This window comes from Grus americana, chromosome 2 (assembly GCF_028858705.1).
Source record: "Grus americana isolate bGruAme1 chromosome 2, bGruAme1.mat, whole genome shotgun sequence".
Classification (NCBI taxonomy): Eukaryota; Metazoa; Chordata; class Aves; order Gruiformes; family Gruidae; genus Grus; species Grus americana.
The window spans coordinates 37350374-37376892 of NC_072853.1; the positions used below are offsets into that span (position 1 = coordinate 37350374).

Consider the following 26519-nt stretch of genomic DNA (forward strand, 5'->3'; position numbering starts at 1 on the left):
GGGAACCCTTAGGCTTTTGCATGTGGAATACTAGAAATACATTAAAAAGAGTAAATTTTAAATATTAATTTTATACATAAAGTATCATGCCATCTGCTTTTTGGCTTCAAAAGACACAAGACTGAATACACACATAGAATTTCAACCCGTTCTTGCTGTAGTTCATATAAGAGCACATGAGCACTATGTGGCCACTGTTGGGCCATTATGCAGGTTGAACCTACAAATCTTTAGGTGTCTGCCATCTTTAGTAATACCTGAGTGCCCCAATTTAAGGTAGGGAATTAAACATGTAGCAAATAAGAATTACATGGGTAACATTTGGAAAATAATTACAATAAGTATGTTGATGGAAATCATCCAAGAAAAGCATTGGCAAAATGAGCTCTGAAGTACATTTCATCTGTGTTTACATTTTTAACACTAAAATACAAAGTTTATATTGTTCCCCTTTAGTCCACCTGGGAAATGAGGGATATTTCTCTTCTATGTTTCCAAAAAAACCAAAAATAAGATTGGAAATAAATGTTAAACTGCTAGCTTAAGGGCATATTTTCATCTTGTTTGGAGCAATAGTTTTTAATAGCATTAATGAGAGGCATACATACTGGGAGAATAAATCCATCTGGGCTTTTGTGTCAGAGGTAGGTGAGGTGAGCTGTGCGTATGTCTTTGTCTAGGCAGAATTGATCCAAGCACGCTTTGTATCTGATATGCACAAGGACCTCAGTCACAGTCTTTGCCTTCACTTTGCCAGTTAGGCCCTGCATAAATAATTAAGAATTTCTGTTACTTAACTATACAGTACTTCAGAAATACGTAATATCCATTTATTAACCTTTGCAGATTTATTTTCACAGTGGAAAACATGGAAAAAAAGTACTTGCCAAAGCCGGCTTATGTTAATATATTACAAACACAAAGCTCAGAAGGGTATAAGATCTAAGATGAAGGCGTTATTATTTGTATTTATTTCTCTATTAGAGAAGCACATACAACTTTCAAATGAGGATAAGGGCCTTATTGTAGTAAGTTCTGCTCATAGTCCCAGACTTTCCCCTGGAGAGACCTCTAGGCCTTCCTTGTGTCCCAGCTGCTCACTAGTACCTTCCAGTGACTCAGGCTACGCAAGCACCACCCAGTCAGCTTCCCTTCTTCTGTCCAAATAAATATCAATAAAGTCAGGGGAACAATGGGCAACTTCAGCTAGTGAAATAGGGTAAGGCAGCTCCTTAGCCAGAATAAACTGAGATTGACCATAAACATGACTTGAAGGTCGGTTCAGCTGATGAGTTTAGAAGAACAATCGATTTTTTGACTGATGTCTTGCTTAGTAAAGCGTACTGCAGCAGAGCAACGAGGGTTTAAACAGAATAGATAGATGTCTGACTGGAGTTTTCCTATGAATGCATAAATGCATGTAAATGACAGCAGATGATGGCTCCTGAGGCTGGCAAGGCTGGCTTAGCCAAGACAGACATGGGATAACCTCGCAGAGGGTAAGTGGTGCAGGTAGGCAGCTGTGTCCACCACAGGGGTCAGTAGCCTTATCAGCACAAAGTGGAAGGAGAGGAGATTGACAAACTGGAAAGAGAATCCCAGAGGTGGCGTTTTGAGATTATGGTAGCTGAAGTTACGACTTTCCGTACCAATTAACCACCTGAAACAGATTAAACAGACTTTCTTCTGTGACCTAAGCAGGTATAATTTACACCTACAGCAGGTAAAACAACCAAGATACATCCAGACGTAGCTTTTAATTACACGTGCTACTAAAGACACTGTGAACTCGACTTCAGCTGCACTGTTAGCAAGCACAGACCAAGAGGCAACAGCATAGATGACATCATTCAAATAAATTAGAAAGAAAATAAACAGAAGTAACTTCATTTTGTGAATTAGCAGTGGTATTAGCTCTTACAGCAAGTGCACCCTGGTTCTGTTAACACACAGTTAACATTCAGGTAAAATAATTAAAGCTCAGTAACCAATAGTCCACCCTTCAGTATTTTACTACTAACATTAAGACAAAATTAGCAAAACAATTACAGCAGAGTTTTTACGAAAGGGACACAATTTTACTCCACAAGAGTAATCATCTTCTAACTAACACTTAACTTCTGAATACTATTAAAAAAACCTCTCAAAAATCTCCCCCACTTTAATTCTGTAGACCTTGCCATGGCAGATCACACACACACTGAAGTGCAAAACATTCTGAAAAGGGCCTGGAAAGTTCACTCGTAAATCCTAGAATCAAATACAATCTCAATGGCTTAAGGCTGTCAGCACATGCAAACCTCCTCCAGTGTCAGCAGTGGGAAAACTGTATTACAAGTAAATTAAACATACGATTTGCAAACTGATAGCAGCTGATTAGACTCTTAGCCCTCAAGCTATGTTTCAGCTTTCAGAGTTTCAGTTCTGCATGTATTCAAGGTACCAATTTGTCACTTAAAGAATCTGCTCCTGACCTTCATAGCTCAATGTTCTGGAGAGAAACATCAGTCCATGTGCTCCTCTGCTTCCAAAATCTCCCAGTACAAACCTGAGGCTTCACCCTTTCATTTTACAGGGCGTCTGGGACATGAAGTGACAGGACTGCCACCTCTGCACAGGGAAAGGGAAAGAGGGTCTCATGACTCCTCCAGAAAACAGGACTTCTACTAAGATAAAGGAAATTTTTTCTTTCTTATTTTTAGACAGAAATATCCACTGCCAAAGGCTTGTTCGTAGCAGAGGTTCCTGTAAAGGTGGGTCCACACCACTGGTAGAAACCAGCATGCAGATTCCTGTCTTTAATCTAGCTTTCTGGATACTCTGTAAAAAGTTTTGGCAAACCTTAGTAATAATAACCCTGAGGATCCTGGGCTCCCCACATGGCCTATAACGACGTTTCTAGTTGGCTTGTGAGCTTACCCTGAAAACATCTGGAATTTTTGAGACTTCACTGTACCAACAGCCTCACTAAACAGTAAATCTAGCCCTCCAAGAGCTGTGTTGAACTCTTTTCATTTCTTTTCCTACTCAAAGACCATTTCTAAAGGACATCCAAAAGACCATTTAAAAAAAAATTTGTTCTTCTTTTTGCTCCAGCATGCCTCATATTTTGCTCCGTCATGTTGTGTGCTTACCTTGTGAAGTAGTTAGCATGTTCCCTTAAGGCTGTTGTGTCTGCTTCTTCTCAAACTTTTAAAAGTTTTCCTTATTATTCCAACTAATCTGGAATGTTTGGTCAACACTAGAAAGTCATCTTGGAGGATGTGGTGTACTGTAAGGGGTTTTTTAAAAAAATTAAGATTATATCAGTGCTGATGATAAATATCAGCATGAGGGACATACATGAAATTAACCCTCTCTACTTTCGTCATCCTCTGGGACAATAAGAGGACAGCAAGGTCATATCCCTCAAATAATTCACCACTTTTTGACACTTTCTGAAGTGATCTATTACTCAGTAAATTGATTTTCTTCCACTATCGATTTTGAGCAACAGACATTTTGCAGAATCTTTCCCATATTTCAGAAAAGGAGCTTCATTTCATCTTTGCACCGTGAGCATGTCATAAGAACCTCTGTGACAGCAAAACCAGATAGACTCACGCTATGTGAGATAAATGCTATGTTTAAAAGCCCTTTGAAACAGATTTCTGTCATAAACAAACTGCTCCCACTAGGCTAAATTTTACATGCACATATATAATGTTACAGAAAGGAAAAGGAAAAACCCCACAAGCTCTCTTACTGCCTGATAGGTACACTTTTTATTTACTCTGTATACAGTTTTTAGGAAAGTCATCAGGAATGATAATGTGTTTTTAAGTTGCCAATTGCTAATATGATTTCGTGCTTAAAAGCGAACCACAATCTCCCTTATAAATTAAAAGCATCACAGATAATTTATCTAACACACTTGCCAAGCTTTTCTTTCTGTCAGTTTAGATATAGTATTAAAAAAATCAACTTGAAATAATAGAATGGTTTATAAAATGCAGCTACTGTCTGTTCTACATTTTTATTTTTAAGTAAACTTGTGCCAAAAGGAAAGCTCACAGAGAGCCAGAAAGTCTGTATGAAATCATTTACTAGCCCCCAAAAATGCACTGAAGAGAAATTAAGTTCTGAACTTTCGACAATCTCTAATAGGGCTCCCTACAAGAAGTAGTTTATTATTCATGGGCCAACACTAAAAATGTGATTAATTTCAATTTGTAAAATATGCTTTGATCATAATTATTACATATCTGAATGAATCATCAAAAAAACCAAATACCCTTGAGACAGGATTGCAAGTAGACTGTTCTACAGTAAGGTGTAAGTGGGGTGAAGTGGTTGCAGAGGAGAGAGAGACAGTAGGTAACTTGCAAACAGGATGGCGTGACTTTGCATGCACTAACATTGATTGCAATAAATCTTTTCTACTTCAAATCAGACATTCCAGCGCTCTATCACTGATCAAATTCAGATCTCAAAAGGCTGCAGCCAGAAAGCCTGGTTTCAATCCACCATTGGAATGGGGGCATGGGTGAAGGGAGGGAAAAATGAGCTAAACTGAAGATGATGAGATCAGCTTTTAAAGTGCAACATAGCGTATTTTAATTGTGGTTTAAAATATATTAATGTATAAATTCAGGATGTCGACTGTCACGTTCAGAGAGACAACATGAGGTTATTCCAATCCTGGTTAGTGAAAGTGAAACTCTAGCTCAGTAACATAATGGAAAAATAGGGGTTTGGAATAAAATTATATTTAAAAAGAAAGAGGTGATTGATTCAAATTATATTCTGAGAAAACTCAGAAAATACCAAACAAATCCAGTCTTCAGACCGTTCCTCTCAGAGTCCAAAAAAAGCAGAGGCTACAAAACTGCAGCGAAGCGGCAGCAAATTTCAATTGCTTCAGCGCTGGCATGTTGGCAGAGTAGAGATGCAGAGTGCAGGTGGGCATGTCTTTGTCCGCAGGGCGCTCAGAGGGAGTGTGGAATTACAGTCCTGTCTTGGAACTAGTGCGACGGTAGCGACTGTCCAAGATACATAATCAATTTTAATAAGACATAAACTATGTAAACATTATTACATTAACCATTATATACCTGAGTTTAATGGTCCGGTGCTTCAAAGGAGATCACAAGGGCTAGATTATAAAACTAAAGTGAATTAAGGTGGTTCAAAATAACACACCTTTAATGATTTCGGTGTTAATGGAGTTGGGGCTAGCATTCAGATCCTAAATTAGGTGGGAACTCAAAGAGTTGACAAAGGTTCCTACCCCTGTGATAGCCTCCATTAACCAATTCAAAGGAAATGGACTTGGAAAAAGCAAAATCATCTCCAAAAACCTCTTTGAGCCCAAGAAAACTTTGCTCTGAGACCAACATTATTATGACCAGCAGACTCCGACAAGCATGCAATAACTACTACCCTCTTAAAACCAAAATTGTAAAACCATTAAAAAGCGATGAAATGTTGTTTAACTCATTTTGTTTGGAGATGTTTAAGTACTTGTGAATGTAACTAATGACAGTTTTATATAGTGACAGATTAAGGCCAAGTCCCATTTAGTAGCTGCAAATGCTCCATAGTAACAGCATCCTAAATAACCGTTGTCAGAGCACCGGGTTTACTGTTATTTACTCTCCTCCTCTGAGTTTAGACATTGTTGTGAGGTACAAGCAAACTTCGCAACTGCTTTCTGGTCTCCTGGCTCCTGAATCTGGAAGAGGGGTGCTCTCCCAGCCAGCACGTTGCAAAATAACGGGCAGCAACAGGGCTGAGGAGAGCAAGAGCTGGAGTCTTCCATTTTTTAGAAAAAAAAGAGGTTGTTTCCATAACAACAGGCACTAAGAAGTGAGGAGGAAGGAGGGGAAAGAAGGGAAATGAGGAGGAAAAAGGGAATTTCTAAGGTTTGGTCTTTGCAGCCAAAAGGATGTTTGCGTTGATGGCCAGGGCAGGTATTTTGCAAGATTCTGACATTTTGCTCAACTCGGGTCTCATTTGGTTTCAGTTTGTGAGTGAGCCTTTATCACTCACAAATGTCTTCGTCAGGAGAGATTTTCAAGACTGTAAGAGAAACTGTAAGAAAACATTTAGAAAGCATGGCAAAGAGGGCAAGGTATAGGATAGGGAAGGAAAAACAAAACTCAGAATAAACCTAAGCAGAAGTATACTGCTCCCTACTTACAAAACTATATAAAAAGAACAATTTACAAAGACATAGATCTAAGTCACTGCCATAAATGCAATGTTTGAAGGGTGCCGTACCACTGTGATGGGTACAGCTTTGAGACCCAAGCAGAAAAGAGCCCGGTTCCAGCATTATTTAGGAAAAATATGGTGTCCGGTACACATTAAATCCTGCAAATAATACAGCAGTGCATCATAACTGGCACATATTTCTGAGGATGTCGAGTGCAAAGAAGTTTAAAATACAACAGCTGAATGCCATTTCTACCTGAACATAGCTCAGTTTTTTAGTAAAATTGCTCTTAAATGTATATGTCTTCAATATCAAATTAAAGACATCTTTTATAAGTTTATACTCATAGTGTCACTACCAGCTATAACAATTTTTTCACAGGGCTACAATGACTACAGCCCTTTCCAGCACATTACTAAATCAAAGGACATTGCTCTAAATGTAGCAAATGAGATTTGAGATGTCTAATTGTTATAAAAGGGTAATTTTATTAGCTCTGTTATACCCAATATGTAATACAGTTACAGCAAAGCAATTGTCTCCATTAAGATGCCCTTTCTGACTGATGTGATTTGTGATAGGCTTCCCATACATGCAGTGCTATATACAATAAGTAATTAATAAAAGTCATTTAAATTGCTGCACAGTGTGGACTCCCCCCCGTACCTGAACAGATGTCTTAGATGTACATAACAAATAAGAGAGAATCAACGGTCACACAAATGGCAATTACTTCTATCCCAGAAATCATAAAATCATTCTGAGGAACAAATATTTTGGGGTTTGGAACAGTCCAGCCTGCACTCCATAATGAAGCAAATGACACAAGTCCACTTTCCTCCCAACTATATAGGCTGAATATTGGTACTAACACAAATCCGAGAAGCAGAGCATAAATATTTCCAGAAAATTTACTTAGTCCAAATGTGCTTCTTAATGATGATTATTTCTTCCTGTTTAGGAAAGCACTGTCTATTTTTTACATAGGAGGATAAATTAAAATAGCTCCACTGCCTCCCCTTTTTTGGAGTACCCAGTCTTAGCAATGAATATTAAACAGAAGACATGGTGGGATATTTCTTTGGTATTTCTTTGTCATGGAGGGGGTGGAAAGAAGGAAAATATCTTCTGCAGCTATTGGGTCTACAATACCAGGCTTGCAGCAACCACATGTTCACATGTAGGTGACCTGGCTATATAAAGAAATTAATCATTATTCAACAATCCAATGCAATATTTTTTATTCCTTTTGCTATAGCCAATCACATTTTATAGCAAAATAAACGCCTCTCCCTGAAACTGATTTAAAGGGGAGATCAGGGCATTGAACCCAGGCAAAGCTCCATCCAAGTAACCGGACCACGTGTGACCGACCCTTGTGTGATAACCAGAAGGATGTTTTCACCATAGTTCCACATTCACAGCACAACTGGCAGCTTCTGAGCCTGCTCACCAAACAGAGGTCTGCTTGTCTGTAAGGCCTGTAGCCTGTGGTTAAAGTATCATATGGAAAGAGACGTTTAACCTGTGCTGCTTCTAAAGCTCTGCCATAGGTTTAGTGGCTGACTTAGGAGTCAATCATGTACCTTACTGATTATATAATACACACTGTACATCAAATGGACCGAATACCAGCAGGACCTCCAGGCACCAAATGGGTCATAGGAAGGAAGGAAGCAAGCGAGCAAGCAAGCAAGCAAGCTTGTTCAGCTCTTTGAGAGAGCATTAGAGTCCCTCCAGAAGCTACTTTCAAGCTGCATATCCTGATGGTTAGAGACAGCCCCTTGCAATGCCAATCAGGGAGTGCAGAGCCAGCCTTAAAACTCACCCCTCTATTGCACTTGTCCTAGCTGTCTAACCACTTCTGGTAGCTTACTGCATCATTGCTAGATATGCTGGATTTTACTACGTGGCATCTAACTGTCCCTGTGCCATCTCTGGAGACTGCAGGCAGCACACTCCATGCGCTGGATACCATTCCAGAAGCAGGCTTCCAAAAGCTGGCATTTCATCCACTAATTATAAGGGTCTTCAAAACAGTATTGGATTTGTTCCCAGGTAAGATTGCGCATGCACAGGTACAGAGCAATGGTATGTGATGCAAGGCACAGGCTGTGCAATATTGCATTGGGCTAAATAAGAGCTCTGTAGTCTTTACCAGAAGAGCTAAATTGCATTTCCAAAGAAAAATTCACAAATATTTATATCCTTATTAGAGTGATTGTTTTTTACAGTGGATTAAATGAGTCAGTGTGACATTCCCTGAATTAATGTAAGATCTAGAAATCTAAATGGCTGAATACGTCACCAAGTCACTATCAGTAGGGTAGTCTCTATTGATTGGGACAATAGTGTGATCTAGAAATGTCTTTTAGAAATGTCTACACTAATAATTCCTAAAGTTTGCATTGCCTTGGCATTATCAGAGCTGGTTTTCTTGCTCAGCGAAAACACATGGCAGGAGGGCAAAGGTGCAGAATAAAACAGAAAGATGACCATTCACTCATTGTTAAAGCCTGTTGTTAAGGGCATTGTCCAAATGCCTCTCAAACACTGACAGGCTTGGGGCATCGACCACCTCCCTAGGAAGCCTGTGCCAGGGTTTGACCACCCTCTCGGTAAAGAAACGCTTCCTAATGTCCAGTCTGAACCTCCCTTGGCACAGCTTTGAACCATTCCCACACGTCCTATCACTGGATGCCAGGGAGAAGAGCCCAGCACCTCCCTCTCCACTTCCCCTCCTCAGGAAGCTACAGAGAGCAATGAGGTCACCCCTCAGCCTCCTTTTCTCCAAACTAGACAAGCTCAAAGTCCTTAGCTGCTCCTCACACGACATGCCTTCCAGCCCTTTCACCAGCTTTGTTGCCCTCCAACTAAAATAGTCTGGTCTGGTCTGGTCTGTCTGTCCTGTCCTGTCCTGTCCTATTTTGTCCACCAGGACTAGTTACTGATTTTTCAATTTTTTCAAAACAAATTTTAGAGACTTTATCAACTTTTTCATGGAGGCACTTAGAAGTGGAGAAGGGCCAGGAACTTCCAGGGAATATTGCATCATTGGAAAATATTAATTATAGAATCTTCCTGCAGGAACATGCATAGCCTTTTCAAAAAGGTTGGAAACAAATGTGAGTGGCCATGAACCCATTCAAGCATGTGTCCTCACAACTAAAGCAATCACTCTTCTTACCTAGCTCTTTTCCCTGGTAGGACAGTACCACATTTCATAAAAGTTCAGTATTCACAAGCCTAGAGAAAAACAATTGAAAAAACCTGGTTCTGTAGCCTGCTGCCTACAACACTTAAGGTATTGGAAAATCACGTTCAAAACCTTGTTCTGATCAAGAAGAGCAAAACCACGCAGCTTTCTGTGAGAAGTATCTTAAACACCAGAGTGAGCAAGAGAGGGAAACTAACCATTTCTCTCACTTTTTGAAAGACTTTGATTTGAGCTCAGTGAGGACTAGGACACTTTTTGAATTTGCAGCCTTTTAAAAGACAGGACAGTTGTTTTTCTGCTGCGGACCTTGCTGGATTTAGCACCTATCTGTGCTAAAATGTGTCTTTTAATTTTCTGAAAAAGATTCATAACATTTAGTGTTCGTTGTTAACTTTGAGCTGTTAAAATTCAAGATTTGTGTGCACACTCAATAAAGTGAGGTCCGTGTGATTAACTCAGTATGTTTTGGATATGAAAATTAGATTCTATTAGTGCTGAGATAATGTACATATGTTAGTGACATTCCATTAAAGGTATCATTGCTTCAGTGTCCATGTGTAGTCAGAAACTCACCTAGCAGTTTTTATTCCCTTTTAACTGAAAAGACAGGAAAAAAAAAAAAAAAACAAACAAAATGGTAGATAAGAATGATTGGTTTTCCCTAAACTGTGGGGTTGTGGGGAAAAGTACATGAAAAATCTTGTTGCATAAGATTTGATCCCACATCCAGATCTCTCATTGCTCTCAGTGGAAGTAGGAATACTTACTGTAGTGATTTAAAAGATGAAAGACAAAACTTGATTTTAGCATAGCTGAAATATGGGCAATAATTTTGCTGTGATGACTACAATTTCACTTGGCAAATGCTAGTATTCATGTCAAAATTGAGAAATAGCAGTTTCAATGCTGGTTTGTGTTTCTAATGTTCTAGTTTTGATAAAATGCCTGTGTTCTGTATGGAAAAGTGGCTGAACTATTAAACTTTATTATTTCATAATACAGTGTAAGTATGACTTAAGGTGTTTGAAGAGGTTCTTTAACCAATGTTCACATCAGACTTGAGACAACCTTCTTTTGATTAGCTGTCAAGTTAGGATAGATATAGTTTTGATGTTTTTATAAACAAAGGTCATTAAAAGTCTACCATGATCTCTGTGGGATTTTATTGTTAATGGGTAGGAAAAGAAGTAGTGCTGTAATCCAGCCAGGTTCCATAGGGAATTCAATAACATGGTATTCAAAAATATTCCATACAGTGATTTATAATACAGCTATTTTCTATAGCTTCTAGATGAACAATAAAAGAGAGGCCACAAACTCTAACAATTATGTTGGCACAGCTTAAGAATAACCTTTATATCTACTCTATTATTCACTATTTAGACATTGTTAATTAATAAAAGCTTAAATCACTAAATAGTTTAACATGAACAATGTGAAGCATGGTATAGTCTATATAGCCTACATAGTCTCTTCTTTAAAAATCAAACAGGAATGCACAAATGCCTTGCTGTGAAGCTGGTTGCCAGGGTTAGTGTTTTATGTTTAGACTGTGAATAGGAAAGTATATTTGAAAACAGATCTCGTTAGGTCACAAATACTTTCAAATTTTGACATTTGAATGGACTGATTTGTCACTGCTACGATGCTGATTTAATGTAATCAGAAGTATACAGCAAACTGATTGCAAGGGTCATCCTTTGGTTAGGTTAGAAAAATACAGTTTAGTTTAGTTTGGGGTTATCCTGTTTTATGCCCCAAAGACCTTGGTAATCAAAAGGAGGAAGCCCTTAAAATGAGGCAGGCTAAACCCAGGAACTATTCTGCATTCTTTAAATCTCATGGCATTCATTTAGTGGTTATTCTCTTGGAATAAGATAGCACCAGCTGAGCCAACAACACATATGGTATCAGCTGATTTGACCTGTCAAAAATTTTGAAATGTATAAAAAAAAAAGATTAAAATCTAATTCCTAATGGAATTTAATTCAGCATTTTAACATTCATATTCAACTGAAGTAAGGTATGAAGAAGGTATGAAGCTTTTTGAAGTATTATTACTCTGAGCATGGAAAATGTTAATTTAAATTTAGATGTTTTAAATGTTTTTAAAAATTCACATTGAAGCATTCATTTTTATATGCTTTTTAGCAATGCATAAATCCAAAAGAGATTTTTTTCAATTGGTGAGAAAGATGCCAATGGATGAAACTACTATGAATTGCAACAGTACATCCAGTTGGGCTTCAACCTTAATTATTATTGAAGCCATACCACATTCCGTATTTCATTTGATTCTACTTTTATTATCAGCCGTCCAAAGCCAAAGATTTTCTAATACAAACATAAATAGATGGGAGATAATATGAAGGATACCTATCAGATCTACTAAAAACAGATTTCAACAGGACCTGACTTTGATTAAAATCAGAGCAGATTAGCTGGGTGCTGTACTCTTGAGGAACAAAAAGGCCATGTCATAGAATAGGTCATCTCATTAAATGCATTTACATTCTCAGTTAGTGAGAAAAAGCATGTGAAATTTAATCAAGAGCCATTCTTCAAACATGCCTATGACAAGAAATTACTATTGCTATTGTGTTATCTAAGACAACCTTTATTCACTGTTGAATTCTACCCATTTACAGTGTTGAAAATCAGTCAGCATATGCACATGAAAACAGACATCCATCAGGGGTAAATGAGGTTAATACTGGGACCCTCATAAAAAGTAATCTTATCAGATCATGACCTATTTTCTCTGGATGTTCTTGATTAATATCCAGCTTGATAGAAGATAACTGTTTAACAGCACGTTCATGTACAAGTGCTACTGGTAACCAAAGTCAAACCAGCCTGGGGAGGTTCCCAAGACGAGTAATGATTCTTATCTTCATGTCACAATTTGTTATCCCTTCAGTTTGCTCCTTTGCTGTGGAAGAAGCATTACTATTAAGCCCAACATCTGAGCATTCTGGCGTGTAGCTTGGATATGTATCCTTCAATACCCACACTGCACTAGCATGGGTACTTCTGGAATTGCACCATGAATCAGATCGGTGTGGAAAAAAAACACAACAGTTTTTGTTTGCTGGGTTTTTCCTCCATCTGGGAAAAAATTTTTTCCATTCCAATCCAGATCACATTGCAACCACCACAAAACTGCCTTGCCAACAAAACTGGTAGGGCAGCACACACCAGCAATGGCAAACCTATCATGAGGGGATGAGGGGCAGCAACACTTCAACCAGTATTGCTGTAAGAACTTTTCAATCTCAAACTAATGTGACTGTCAAGAGAAGTCACATTTGATTCTTGCAATAGCAGGAGAGTCCTACAGAAAGCTTGTGGCTGAAACTGTGTTCAGCTCAAATTTTATTTATATGACGGGGTCTTTATTCCATGTGCAGGGAAGCTACACTAACTGCAGTCAGTTCTGGGAACAGACTACAAAGACTGTAATCCTTTCCTTAATTTCCAGGTCTGTTCTTCCCAAGCACACAGTCAACAGTGCCACATAAGGTCCTCGGGCATTGGGCTGAGCTCCCACGGGCACCAGTGGAAGTCCTGTAAACCAGAACTGCTCAGCAGGGTCATCTGTCAGAGTTGTGAAGCAGCACATTTGAAAGGCAAGAATGTCAATACAAGTGGAGAATGAGCAAAAGGGTCAATCTGAGGATTTTATGTGAAGCAAGACACCTCTTAGATGTGCAATGTATCCAACTATTTTCAAGAATCATTCTGGGAAATGAGTTTACAACTCCTGAAGGACTTCAAAACATTTTCCACAAGGGACACAGTACACTTACTTAGTACTTTTACATATGAGAAAAGTGTGTTCTCAGTGTATCTGTTGACAGCATGGCACAGCCCATTTATCACACCAACTTCTGAATTCTCTTTGACTTCAATCTGGCTAAAGGGATGAGCAAGGAAAGTATCTCCTTGGACAGGGACATTAATTGACGCTTGGCAACCAAGGAATAGTAGATGAAAAAAAATCAAACACTTGCATGTAGAATTACAGACCACAGGAATGGAAGAAGATCCACACCTAAAGGCACGGCAATGGATGGTATCATAATGCTTTATGGAGAAAAGAAATAACTCAAGCAAGTGACTTCTTTTTGTCTTATGGTGTAATTTTTGCATCGTTTCCACCATAGACAGTCAGTATATTAGGAATTAATTTTGGCAACAGTTATTTCCTATTCTACCATCACAACTGGTAAAGTATGGATGAGCCCATTTCATTTAGCAGAAGCCATCCCTCTACCAAGTCACTTGGAAAAGTTCTTATTTCCAACCTCCTCTGGTAATAGCAAACTGGTGGCTGAAGGCAATCAGGGACTCCTTCCCATCAGGGAAACACAAACAGAAACAGCTGCTTTGCCTGCCTGTTAGTTGTAAAGAAGATAGTGCCATGTCAAAATTTATCAAAAATAGATGGCATTAGCTTAAAAAAAAAGACCTGGAGATATTCCAGAGACCCTTTTAGCTAATCTTTCAATGCACTGAGTGGTTGTACAGCTAAAAGTGAGCTAAGTTATTCAGATAATTGGCAACTAGGTAAAGTAACTTCTCCCTTTCTGTATAAAGAGTCAAACAGTTTGGGGAAGTTTATAAATGTTCAGCAAAACATGCATTATATCTGAATTCAGTTGCTCAACTTAAAGTTTTGTTGGGTTTTTTTAGGTAAAGAAGATCCAGATTTCTTATTCTGCTAAAAAGAGACACCAGCATGCTGTTGGTATCATTCTAATTACCACAATTATTAAATTTAAGGGATTATATGCAATAAACAAATTGGCAATAATGGTATCAGTAGTTTCTTCTCCCTTCTGTTAGGTGGTATTGTGATCCACTCTCTTGGCATCTAAGAGAAGCCTTTCCCTTATTCCCAGACCACTAATGAAATCTGAAAGCAAAAGGTGTGAAATCCCACTGCTGGAAAATCAATATCAAAGCTCTTAAAGTTTTAGTGGCATTGGTCTACAGCATATAGTTTGAAGTTTCTCATCACTTCAGTCTAAGAACTGTATTTCTCTAATCAGTCAAGTTCCCTTTTTACTCTACTTTCATCAAAGGCAGTAAAAAGTGGCCCTACCTGATTGTATAGGATAGATGATTGCAAAGAACCAGAAATAAAAAACAAGTTCCTTTATTTGTTCATTTTCATCGCAGTATTGTCTGTTTCTGCAGCCAGTAAACAGTGGTTTTCAACATAGAGGAAGTCAGTATATGTTACATTTATATAGGCATACTTGGCATGCTTGGGTAGAACTTAAGATTCTTTTTCCAAAAATAAATTATTGCTTGTCTGAAAAAGTACGCTTCAGACTTTAAACATTACACATTTACAACTGAATTTACTTGAAGTCTAAGGATATTGACAAGTCCATGACAGGACTGACGCACTTCTCATGAAAGTGCTCCATCCTTATAAATTTACTAAATTTTTACAATTAGATAGTGTTAGGGCAAATAATTGTGTTTTGATGTGGCTGAAATGAATACACAGACAATGGGTGTGTCTAAAGAAAGCACTTCACTGTGTTAGAGAAAACAAACAAACAAACAAACAAACTAAAAAAACCCAAACAAGCAAGAAGAAACACCACAAAGCAGATTAATTCATGGAAGTTAGACACATAAATGTTCTGGAGAGATAAGGAGCAGAAGACCAGGGAGGTGCTCCACCTACTGCCAAGCAGTCACAAGTGACTTCCTGTAGGACCCTCTGTGACATCCTGTAGGGCCATTCAGTAAGTTTTTATAAGACCCATCATGAAGAATGCAAACCCAAATGCCAGCCCCTTGTGCATACATTAATAGGATTAATAGGTAGCTTGGTGTGCAGGACCTGCAAATAACTGAATGTCTGAAAAGGCTAGAGTGAGTCTCACTGAGACCTAAGCAGTGTCCAGTCAATCTTTGTTAGCATTCTTGAGGCAGAAGGAGTTGAACATAATAATTTTCTTCTACCAGGTTAGTTTATTTTCCTTCTTCTTGACTAGAAAAATTATCGCTCTTGTCCTTCCCAGAACTTATTTTTTCTCCAACTCTATCATCACAGCAATTCATTCTCACCACAGATACAGTAAATGTGTTTTGAGCTTTCTCTCTCTCTCTTATCGCTTAATTCCATTTTCCATTATAGAAGCAATTATGGGATCAGAAAGCACTTGACAGAACTCCTAGTAAAGTCAATAGAAGTTCATAATTGATTGCAAAAGGAGCTGGGACCAGATGAGAGGTTGCACTCGTAGAGAATGCGTACTGACCATTTTGTCCACATGTGGTTTTACTGTTTATTTATATGCACTGCCTGTTTATACTGGATCAGCATTTCTCCCTGCCACCCCTCACCCCCGACCCTCCCACCCCATCTCCATATGCCTATAGTGCAATCATGAGATCTGTATCTTGGATCCAAGATGGGACTGAGGTTTATGGAAACATGAAGCTGCAAATGCAAATAGCAGTAGATCCAGGAACCGATCTGGCTGAAGGCAATTGACAAAAGCCAGTGGTTTGTTTTCAGGTCATCACATAGCCAGTGAAACATTTGCCCTGGCACAAGGGAAGGGGTAGTTTCACAACAGTAGCCGGTGTAATCCCAGTATCAACAGAACAGACCCTGATGGCCTGAGGATGCACGTACTGGCCATTAGGTAGCCAAACTGCGGAGCCAGATGCTATCCACCCTCAGTGAAACGCTCGTGTCTAGCTCACAAAGCTTTAGGTATTCAATAAATCATCCTGAGTCAGTCAACTGAAAGGCAGAGCTCTACACACACCTTTGGCAAAAATAGTTACCAAATGGGGACAAATATGTTGAGCAGCATGCCGCTACGTAAAAATGTCTGGCATGTCTAGTGGCACTGTCACTAGATGGAGCAAAGAACTTCCCTTTTCAACTACCCACACAGAACCAGTGTATAAATAATGTGTGTACAGTGAAGTACCAAACTGAGCTCCATTCTCTTGTACTACAATGCCCTCTTATAGTCTTGCATGTCAGCAAAATAACTGACCTCAATGAATTCCAATAATGAGTATTTCCATGAATAATAATAAAAAATGTTTTCTCTCCAAATTCTAGGTTAAGTGTGCCTACCTTCAGTTTTGTTCCAATATGCAGTGCAGCAATTAGAACTGTAAAAATAAAGAGAAATTGCTAGGAGGAAAATTTTCATTGTAAAAGATCTGGGATGTTCTCATCTGAAGATGCGAGCTATAGCATCAAGGATTCCCAATAATAACACTTCCTCCTCATTTCTTGCATAAATTAAAGCTATCTATTAATATAAATTAAAATAAGACTGTGGGTTATATTACATAAACTTGTTCCGTGACACCTTTTTGTCATCATGTATTTCAAACACACAGTTTGAAAACAAGCCGGCACATTTGATAATTCAATAGTGTCAAAATAATGCAATAAAGTTCAAAAGCCCACAGCCTGCTTATAAAGGATTCAGAGAGATCTAATTATCACTACTTTGTGCTATCAATCAATATGCCACAATGCAGCATCCTCTGTCTTAGTCAAATTGCCTGGAAATAAGGTTCACTGCTTTGTGTGCTACTGACATAGGTCCTGAACAATGTAGGTGGTGAAAATTGCCATATGGTCAATATTAAATGAAAGTTGTGCTGCTATAAATCAAAGAATGGTGCTGGCTGTCATCAATGGAAATACACAATCACTTTCCAGAAGGACCAAAGGCCACTACTGGTTTTGGTTTTGCACTGGGCTACAGCTCAAAAACTAATTTCCCGACCCTCACACAAAAAATATATTAAATTGCACAGTGGTAGATTGAACACTGTATCTATCTACTTATTCTACCTGTTTCCACAGTCCTGCATGTTAGCTTTAACTAAATCTCATTCCTCTGAAATATGCCAGCATGACAGTCACAGAAAGTTACTCTATAGAGCAGAAGACTTCATAACAACATGTAAAGAAAGGGAATATTTTATTAAATCAACAATTTCAACTTCAAGGCAATACAAGCAATAAGAAAGTCTCAATTTCCAAATATTTCACCATAGAAACCTTAAATCTTATCAAAAAAGGAGGTTTTAGAATGCAAAAATTGAAAGTGTGTAATAAATTTAGAATTCTGTATAATATATTGGTGAGCGTTCTGCCTGTCTGTGACATAAATATTCCTTCCCACTGCCAGTGATAAAATTATTTCCTCATTCTGTAAAGTTACAGGATCTCTCACCATATGAATAACTGTTCCCTCCCTCACGAAAGAGAAAATTGGCAGATTTGAAAGCTCTGCAGGTCAAAACTGGATTGCAGTAAATATTGTCAGCAAGTCAGTTTGTGGGGCTGGGGGAGGCACTTTCTGCAATGTTTCAGCACATCAGCATCAAATAGATGGTTTTCAGAAAGCATTCTAAAATGCCCTCTCACAGACCTGTCCAGAGCTAGAAAATCACTTGGCAGCAGTATAAGCGACACTAAATTGCATCATTGTAAGAATAAAAACAACACCTTTTACTTGTGGATTTAAGTCTGTTCTCAAACCTGAGACAGGATCATTCATCTTGGGACAGCAGCAGGGCACCCTCCCGGGACACAAGTGTCAGATACCCATAGAAGACTCAAAGTGCTGTCAACAGGGCAAGGGAAGTATGAGATGGCAGAGGATTTGGGGTGCATCAAAGGATGTCAACAAGAATCTCTCTGTTTCCCAAACTGATCTAGCAATCTTACTCAGGGGGCTTCTGTTCACAGTGATGCAGTAGCCTAGCAGTAGGGGCATGGGCCTTTCAGAAACATATGACCAAGCACTTGAGAAAGTCTGGATGTTCACTGTGAGCAACACGGACACCTCCCATCATGGTACACAGAGACGCCCACCCAGTTCCACTTGTTCAAAATGACAGCAACAGAGAGATGTACAGAAATATCCATACACACATACAGCCCATACAGCAAGCAGTGCAGAAACACCCATGTACAAACTCCTTTCACTTCCTAATGCACACAAACATCTCTCTACCTGTGAAGACACAGCTGAGGCTCTTCCCATACTCCACCAAGGAGAGCTACAATGGCAACAGAGCAGCCCAGCCTACATGCAAAAGGAAGAGCTCCATGTGGCAAGCCACATACTGAAGACAGTCCAGGAAGAGGACGAAAAAAGGTGCAGCACAAATGCCATTACAGAAACTTTAAAGCAGAGGAAGTTGAAGAGCTTGGAGCACAGGAAGGAAGGAAGGAAGGAAGGAAGGAAGGAAGGAAGGAAGGAAGGAAGGAAGGGAAAAACACAACCTTGTGGAGCTCAGGACAAATTTCACTGTCCTTTAGTTTTGTACACTTGGCAAATGTCTGCAGTTGTCTCTACCTAAAGGCACTCTGAACCTGTGAAAAACTATTAAATGCTTGCAGGTTGTCATAATGTTAGCTCCCACTCAGCTACATATTCTGTGTGGATAAATGCCATGCCACTCATCCAACTAATTAAAAAAACCCACAACAACCAAAAAACAAACAACAAAAAAATTATACAAACAAGAAAAGCCCAGAAAATTCCTCTTATCTGGTAGCATGTGATTTCCTACTGAGAAATATGAACTAATACAAACTAATATATAAGCCAAGACTACTCATTTTTCATTGAATAATGGAGAAGAACAGTCTAAAAATTCATACCAGCCTGTGAGAGTGTTAAATGTTAGTTTGCTATAGAGAAAACTAAATCTGAAAGTTAAGCGAACTATGATCAAACTTCTCCAATAGTGAAAAAGCACAAAGACCATAAAAAACCCACTACAGTATTCATATGACATCATAGGGTATGAAATTAAAATGTAGGCCAATTGTTGGCATGCTAAATGGAGAAATGAGGGAATTTTTTTTATTGGCAGATCTTATGAATGTGTTTCATATAGAAAAATTCAGCTTGTACAAAGAGTTTAACATCAACAAAGTATTAAAATTCAAAAATCTATGGAGTCCAACATGCTAAAAGACAAAGTTTGTTTCTTGTGTGGCTCATTCCTTCAATCCTAAGATAAAGACATACATAGACTGGCAGGCAGGCAGACAGACACACAGACAGACATGTCAAGATAAAACTTAGAGTTACAAGCATAATGTGAATCCTACCAAGCAGGCAAAATTTTCCTAAAAAGTCCCACATTTCCTTGAAATGCTTTTGGTAAAATTGAAGAAATACAACACCATAAATAAAATTCAATAAACTAATGACTTTATCATATTGTGTCAAAAAAGAAATTTGAAAAGGTCAAGCCATTTATATTTAAATAGTGGTTTGTTCATAAAACCCTCACAATTTAATTCTTGAAATCCCCAAACATTTTAATGGAAATCAGTTTTCTCTGACGCAAAAGCAAAGCTGTGTTTTGCGTCTCCAACATGTATTAAAAAATAAAAACAATTTAGACCATGCGATTACACAGACATTATTCACATGGCTCCATTCCAGTATCCACACTTCAGAACTTATGTAGTGGCCTTGTCTGGCATTCCCTTGCTGTTCAAAAGAGAAGTGACTCTGTGTTTTGGCAATGAACATGGTAAAATCAGCAATTAGACTCCCCAGGACAGGAAAGGTATGGAAGGAGAAGTATTAGGACTCTACTATGTTAATTTTGTTTAGACAATCTCTGACCTATGATAAGATCAGTTGTCTGCCTGTGGCGCTTTCAGGAGTAGAAGGCATGGCAATCCATCGAGCTTGAGCAACAACATGAACTTACAGCATCATATCAGTACTGTCTGATGCAGGTAATTATTTTGACATCTGGTGGGATTGATCCGTATTTTCCCAAAAAATCCTTCAGTATGAACAAATAGGGAAAATAATAACATATTATTATATGCGGAGTGCACCCTCAGCAAGTTTACCAATGACACCAAGCTGTGTGATGCAGTTTGCATGCTGGAGGAAAGAGATGCCATTCAGACCTTGACAGGCTGGAGAGGTGGGCCCGTGCGAACCGCATGAAGTTCAACAAGGCCAAGTGCAAGGTCCTGCATGTGGGTCGGGGCAATCCCAAGCACAGCTACAGGCTGGGAGGAGAATGGATTGAGAACAGCCATGAGGAGAAGGACTTGGGGGTGTTGGTGGACAAGAAGCTCAACATGAGCCAGCAGTGTGTGCTTGCACTCCATAAAGCCAACCATATCCTGGGCTGCATCAAAAGAAGCATGGCCAGCAGGTCAAGGGAGGTGATCCTGCCCCTCTACTCTGCTCTCGTGAGACCCCACCTGTAGTACTCTGGGGCCCACAACATAAGAAGGACATGGAGCTGTTGGAGCGAGTCAGGAGGAGGGCCATGAAGATGATCAGAGGGCTGGAGCACCGCTCCTATAAAGGCAGGCTGAGAGACTTGGGGTTGTTCAGCCTGGAGAAGAGAAGGCTCCAGAGACACCTTAGAGCAGCCTTCCAGAACCTAAAAGGGGCCTACAAGAAAGCTGGAGAGGGACTGTTTACAAGGGCATGGAGTGATAGGACAAGGGGTAATGGTTTTAAAATAAAGAGCGTAGATTTAGATTGGATATAAGGAAGAAATTCTCTACTGTGAGGGTGGTGAAACACTGGAACAGGTTGCCCAGAGAAGTTGTGGATGCCCCATCCCTGGAAGTGTTCAAGGCCAGGTTGGATGGGGCTTTGGGCAACCTGGTCTAGTGGAGGGTGTCCCTGCCCATGGCAGGGGGGTTGGAACTAGATGATCTTTGAGGTCCCTTCCAACCCAAACCATTCTATGATTCTATGATATTACTGCACTGCATTAATGGTATGATAGTTCAAATCTTAAGACAAATTAAATAGCTTAAACATTCTTATAAACTGTCTGTCATAGCTTCATTCAGACCAAAATGTAAAATTGGAAAGAAGGATCTCAGCTTCCTCTGGGAAAGAAATACCCTAGGGAGTGGAGGGGAGTATTTCCTCACTTGCCAAGGCACCAATGAAACATAAATCCATGCAGGCTTGTTCCTTGTGCTGAAAAAAACCCAAACAGCTGTGTTCCACTTCAGTAAGCAATATATTAAAAGAGTTGGGGGGTGAGGGTGGGCAGAGGGATGACCTAAAGATGTCCCATGCCCCTAAGCACCTTTTGTAAATTGAGCCAACTTAAGTTTCAAGTCTATGTCTGTTATCACCCTAACTCTCCCCAAAATCCCATGGTAGTGGTAAATTACAGTTACTAGGAGGAAAAACTAGCATTGCTTCCTAGAAACACTCAGAAATGCTATATTTGGATTAGAGTAACCATCTCAATTAAGTACTTCAAACAGTATTTAGTATGGAGGCAGCGGGAAGGAGGACAACAGATATCCCTAATGGAAAAATTGTAGCCCTGTAATTAATCTATGTCAAAGTTCTCCTGTTCCCAAAAGAAATAGTTTAGAAAGAATGATTAAAACTTTCAGATGATATTTAATAAATGTCCAAGAATAAAACTGGATGACTTCCAAGCTCATAAAACATAAGGACTGCAAGAGCTGGAACTTCACTGTACAGTGCAGAATCTGCTGGAAAGGGCAGCAAGGATGTGAATGATCCTTCAGTGTGCCAAGAGGATGGAGCTGCTGGGGAGGCTGCTCTCTGCTAGGACAAGTTTGCCCACCAAAGAAAAGGATAACCCAGTTTAAAAAGACATCAGGGCAATTTGGATAAGATGCTTTTCACAGATCAGAAAGGAGCTGGCTTTCTGAACACAGAATTTATTAATGCTATCAATAATGGAAGATCATTCTAATGGATGTAGCAAAAACTATGTCACGGAAGTGAATACCATATACACAAAGGTTAATAGTAATATTTCCTCTGTATCAGTAAATACAGGATAAAACTTCTGTCTCTATTATAATAGACCAATGTATAGCATTTTATAACTAGATTAAGTATAGAGCTGAAAAGTATCATGGGTCAGGTAAGCAGTTTAGCCAAAAGCATATTACCACATGACCATCAGAGGTTGAAGTCAAGCAAAAATCCATGTCAGTATCCCACATTTTCTGTAGAGTTTATTCCTTAGGTGATCTCTCCTTGTATCTCTTTGAAGAGATAAGGACCACTTTGAATGACACTTTTCAAGGTTTTCAGATTTCTGAATCACTAGTGAAAAATTAATATTAAAAGTATTAGGAAGGGTTGTTGAAGTATACCTTATCTACTTGAATGTAGTTCCAGTGTAATGGAGCAGAAAAGGAGATACTGTATATTTTTTACATCGAGTTAGATCATGCCCCAAATAAAACATTCAGACCACAGACATTTCATGTGGACACAAGAATAAAAATTTCCACATTCCCGAATTCATTCTCTTATACTTTTAAAATCTGCATGGTACAGCATTTACTCTTCTTAAATGAGTTAACTTTCTTCTGAGATGCCTGAAAGCTGAAAAATCAGTGTTCAGCATTTGAACATGGCATTATTCTCTACAAACATTTAGCACAGAGAACAAGTGACAGAAGATAACATTTAATTTGTCACACTGTGAATTAATTGCTTTTAAAGGGAAATGGTGAGCATACATCTCTTATCTGGAGTTTTGACTATGTTTTTACCTGAAGATCTTCAGCTCTTTACCTGAAGATCTTCAGCTCTGTCTTTTAAATAGCTGACTGTCTTTGCATAGAGCAGACACAGAATTATGGATGAGGTTGATGCTACAGTCTCTCCCAGAAGGCCTATGCATCACAGCACCCCAGGCAAGCCCATCAGATGTTTTCAACACATCCTCACAGGAAAATATTTTAAATTCTGTAAGATCTGTGTCCAGATGAAAAGTCAATAACAGATAATGTGTTCTGGACACAGAAATGTAGCATCACCTGGGGGAAAAGGAAGTATAAGTTCCTTTGGAATCTCAGCTAAAGGGCCCCACACTTTATTAAACCTGGGGTTGTGAGTGTGTAGGTGTTGGATTACACACATCAATAGGAAGAGAATGATTTCTGGAGGCACTTAGGGAGAGATTTTGAATTACGGTACTTATCAGGCCCCAGGGAGCATTTTGGCAAGTTTTTGAAATGCACTCATGAATTCCTCATGTGCTTTTTGGAGACAGCTACAATGACTGAGGCATGGAGGTTCGAATGACCCTTTGCTGTTTCATCACATGTGATTTCCAGTGCAAAAGCAGGGCTTCTCAGAGCAGCAACACATGCACCCTGCAGAGCACAAGTCTTTGCTGTCAGTGGCTGACACATCTCATGGCCTGTAACAATGGTTCTTCAGTAATTGTCTGTAACTCTGGGGTGAAATCCTGGCCACGTTTAAACCATTGCAAAAATTCAAAAGGTTTTACAGGACCAATATTTCATTCTGTTGCTCAGGGTGGCATCTGAATTCAATGTTATCAGAGCTGAAACAAGATGCAAACAATTAACATGTGAAGAATATATTCAAGGGGAAAAGGTCTTGTTCTGAGAAACCACTTTCAAGCAAAAGTACAAGCACTTGGGTACATGATTTTCTAAAGATAAGGAGAGGGATGCTCCATCTCCAGATATTCTCAGAACAGCTTAGATAAACATCTGTCAGAAATGGTTTAGCTGCAGTCATGCTGCCTCAGGGTTAGCAACTAAATGATATCTGGAGGCCCTTCCCAGCCCCATTTCCTATTACACTCCCTCTGTAGGCAAACACATGTGTACATTTCTGGGAGAGGAGGTCCCTGATGAGACTCAGCAGCTCAGCATTCAAGTAAATCACAAGAGGAACTATTTTTCTGCTCTCCCGTAGTGTCTCTTTAGAGCTGTGCTGTAGCTGGTTTTGGTGGGCAAAAAGAAGGTTCCTTCTGTCTCATGATTTAGAACAATATTCTGCCACTAAGCTCTCAAGAGAAGGTCCATGCATCTACAGAAGACATTGGTTCAGTGGTTCTACCTAATTGTTTCAGAACCGGAAGCATTCTCCAGGATTGGCTGATAAATAATTACATGAAAAATAATGTGAAGCTCAAATATAATACAGATACTATTCATACAATAAAGATACACTACTTGGAGCGTGTATCAAATTCAACAGCAGAACATCTTCTGGAATAGCAGCCAGGATAAAAATCAGTAAAGCTCTCCCATCTTCCAACAACAGAGATATGTATGGAGCTTCAGAGATGAAATTCCAGTTCTTGATAAAGCCAAATTTATACATTTGTACTATATTTTGTAAGTGAAAACACCACTAGACTTCTTTTCTGATTGAACTGAACTTAAGGTCCAGTGCAGTGTTTTCACCTGTCAGTGCACCCTGATAGGTTTACAGTTATCATAGAGGAAACTTCTACTGACAGTACATATTAAAATTTGTTGCATGTTCTCTTACGCAGACAATCCATAGAAAAGAGTATCTGACTGTACTATCCAAAGGGAAAAAAAAAAAAAAAAGCTATCAGACTAGATTCTATTTGGCTATGCTTTAGTTTTATATAACATATCAGGAAAGAAAACTGCAACCTAAGTCAGAATTCTATTCTTATAAGGATGTGTCTTCTTTTAACCAACAACTTGATAATTAAAAGTAATTAAAACTATTTTGACTAATATTTCAGCAATATGCTACTAAGTAAGCTAAAGCTGTCAAACCAGTGGTCTGTTTAAACTTTACTGGATTAACCCCGAGCTTCTGCACTTTCAGCTAAAATTGTAAATGGCAAAAACATCTACAAAACCAGGTACCTGCGTTGCCTAACTAGCAGCTGCCCAATCCAAACAAAGTAGAAGCCAGGGCCAAAAATGAAGAGGCACCAAACTTGCACAAGCACAGGAAGAGCTATTTGCCTCCAAACACGGGTTTTTGCACATCTTTTTTTGTTGGGAGGCTGCCTGGAACTAACCATAGAGAGGTGCTAAAAGCATGGTAACTTCACGGTTAACGTACTCGCTGCAGAGAAGCCCAGGTTGCTGTAATCTATCTCAGGGGAGCTTTTCTGTATTTTACATTAATAGTTCATTGGATTAAATCTAAAGTGTGTCCACATATAGCCAGGGCAATGAAACAATAGTGTCACATGCATGTGTGTGAGTTGGCTTTCATTTAGTTCATATATCTCTATGAGTTTAGTTGTTGCAATATAGAATTTCCCCTACACTTAGCTAGTTACCTCTGTAAGTGAAATGTAGACATACCTGAAGCAATACTCCAGGGAGCAGGAAACAAGTCTCCTTCCCTCTTTTGTAATTACTGACTCAGGAGAAAGAGACTTACACTGTGAATAAGGCCATATTTTTAGGAAGCATATTCCCACAGGACAGGAAGCTTTTGTTAATAGTATACGTGCGTACTACAGCTGGTTGTTATGTAAGTGTGTTTAAATTATTGCTTCAGTTTTCAAGATAAGGATTTGCTCAGAGAAATCTTCCACTGGATAATATTTCAAAAGAAACTGTTTCAATTTAATAACTTCTGCAAATATTTCTCCCTCAGCCACACCTACATATCCTAGAGCTAGCCACTGGGGTAGCAAAAAGTCACTTTCAAATCTGCCAAATGATGACGTTACTTGATAAGAGCAGTACAGAAGGGAACCTATTAGTCCTATTGTGTTATTGGAATGAATAGAGATACACTAAGGTTGCTTTAAAAAATTATTCAGATAAAGTATCAAGGGTGTGAAGGTCTTAAGAGGAAGCAGCAGAACCTCATATGACCATAAAAGCCATTTTATTATAAGCTGGCATTTGAAAGAAAGACAGCTGCTTATTAGACAAGCTACGTGCATTTTTATATACCGAGATACATTTGTACTTTTTTCATTAACAAGAATTGTTAATTGTCAAGAATACTATGTCCCTACATCATTGCATTAGTGAATGCTTCTAAAAACTAAGATGTAAACATACGGCTAGGAAAAATCTATCTGTTCATCATGGCTCTTTTTCCATCAAAAAGCAGTAATTGAATAGCATCAGCAATGACTCATGAAGTATCTTTCTGAAAAGCACTAAATCTACTCTGCTCCATGCAGCTAGAGAGAAGAACATTTCTATGTAGCTTATATTAAACTTTTTGTGATGACTTTGAAGTGCCTGGTGCAGAGTCGAAAACAAAACAAAAAAATCCCCACCTTTATACTCCTGCCAAATTAACTAGAGCA

At 38.9% G+C, this 26519-nt stretch overlaps 1 protein-coding gene across 2 annotated transcripts in view; it reads right to left on the bottom strand.

The window, feature by feature from the left end:
- Positions 1-230: 230 nt before the first annotated feature.
- Positions 231-26519, bottom strand: part of C2H8orf34 (chromosome 2 C8orf34 homolog) — a 205733-nt gene continuing 179444 nt past the window's right edge. For both annotated transcript variants that reach the window (XM_054815642.1, XM_054815640.1), the window contains one exon: positions 231-764. In XM_054815642.1, coding sequence (XP_054671617.1) covers positions 727-764 — 38 coding nt within the window. In that variant the 3' untranslated portion in view covers positions 231-726. The remainder of the gene's footprint in view (positions 765-26519) is intronic.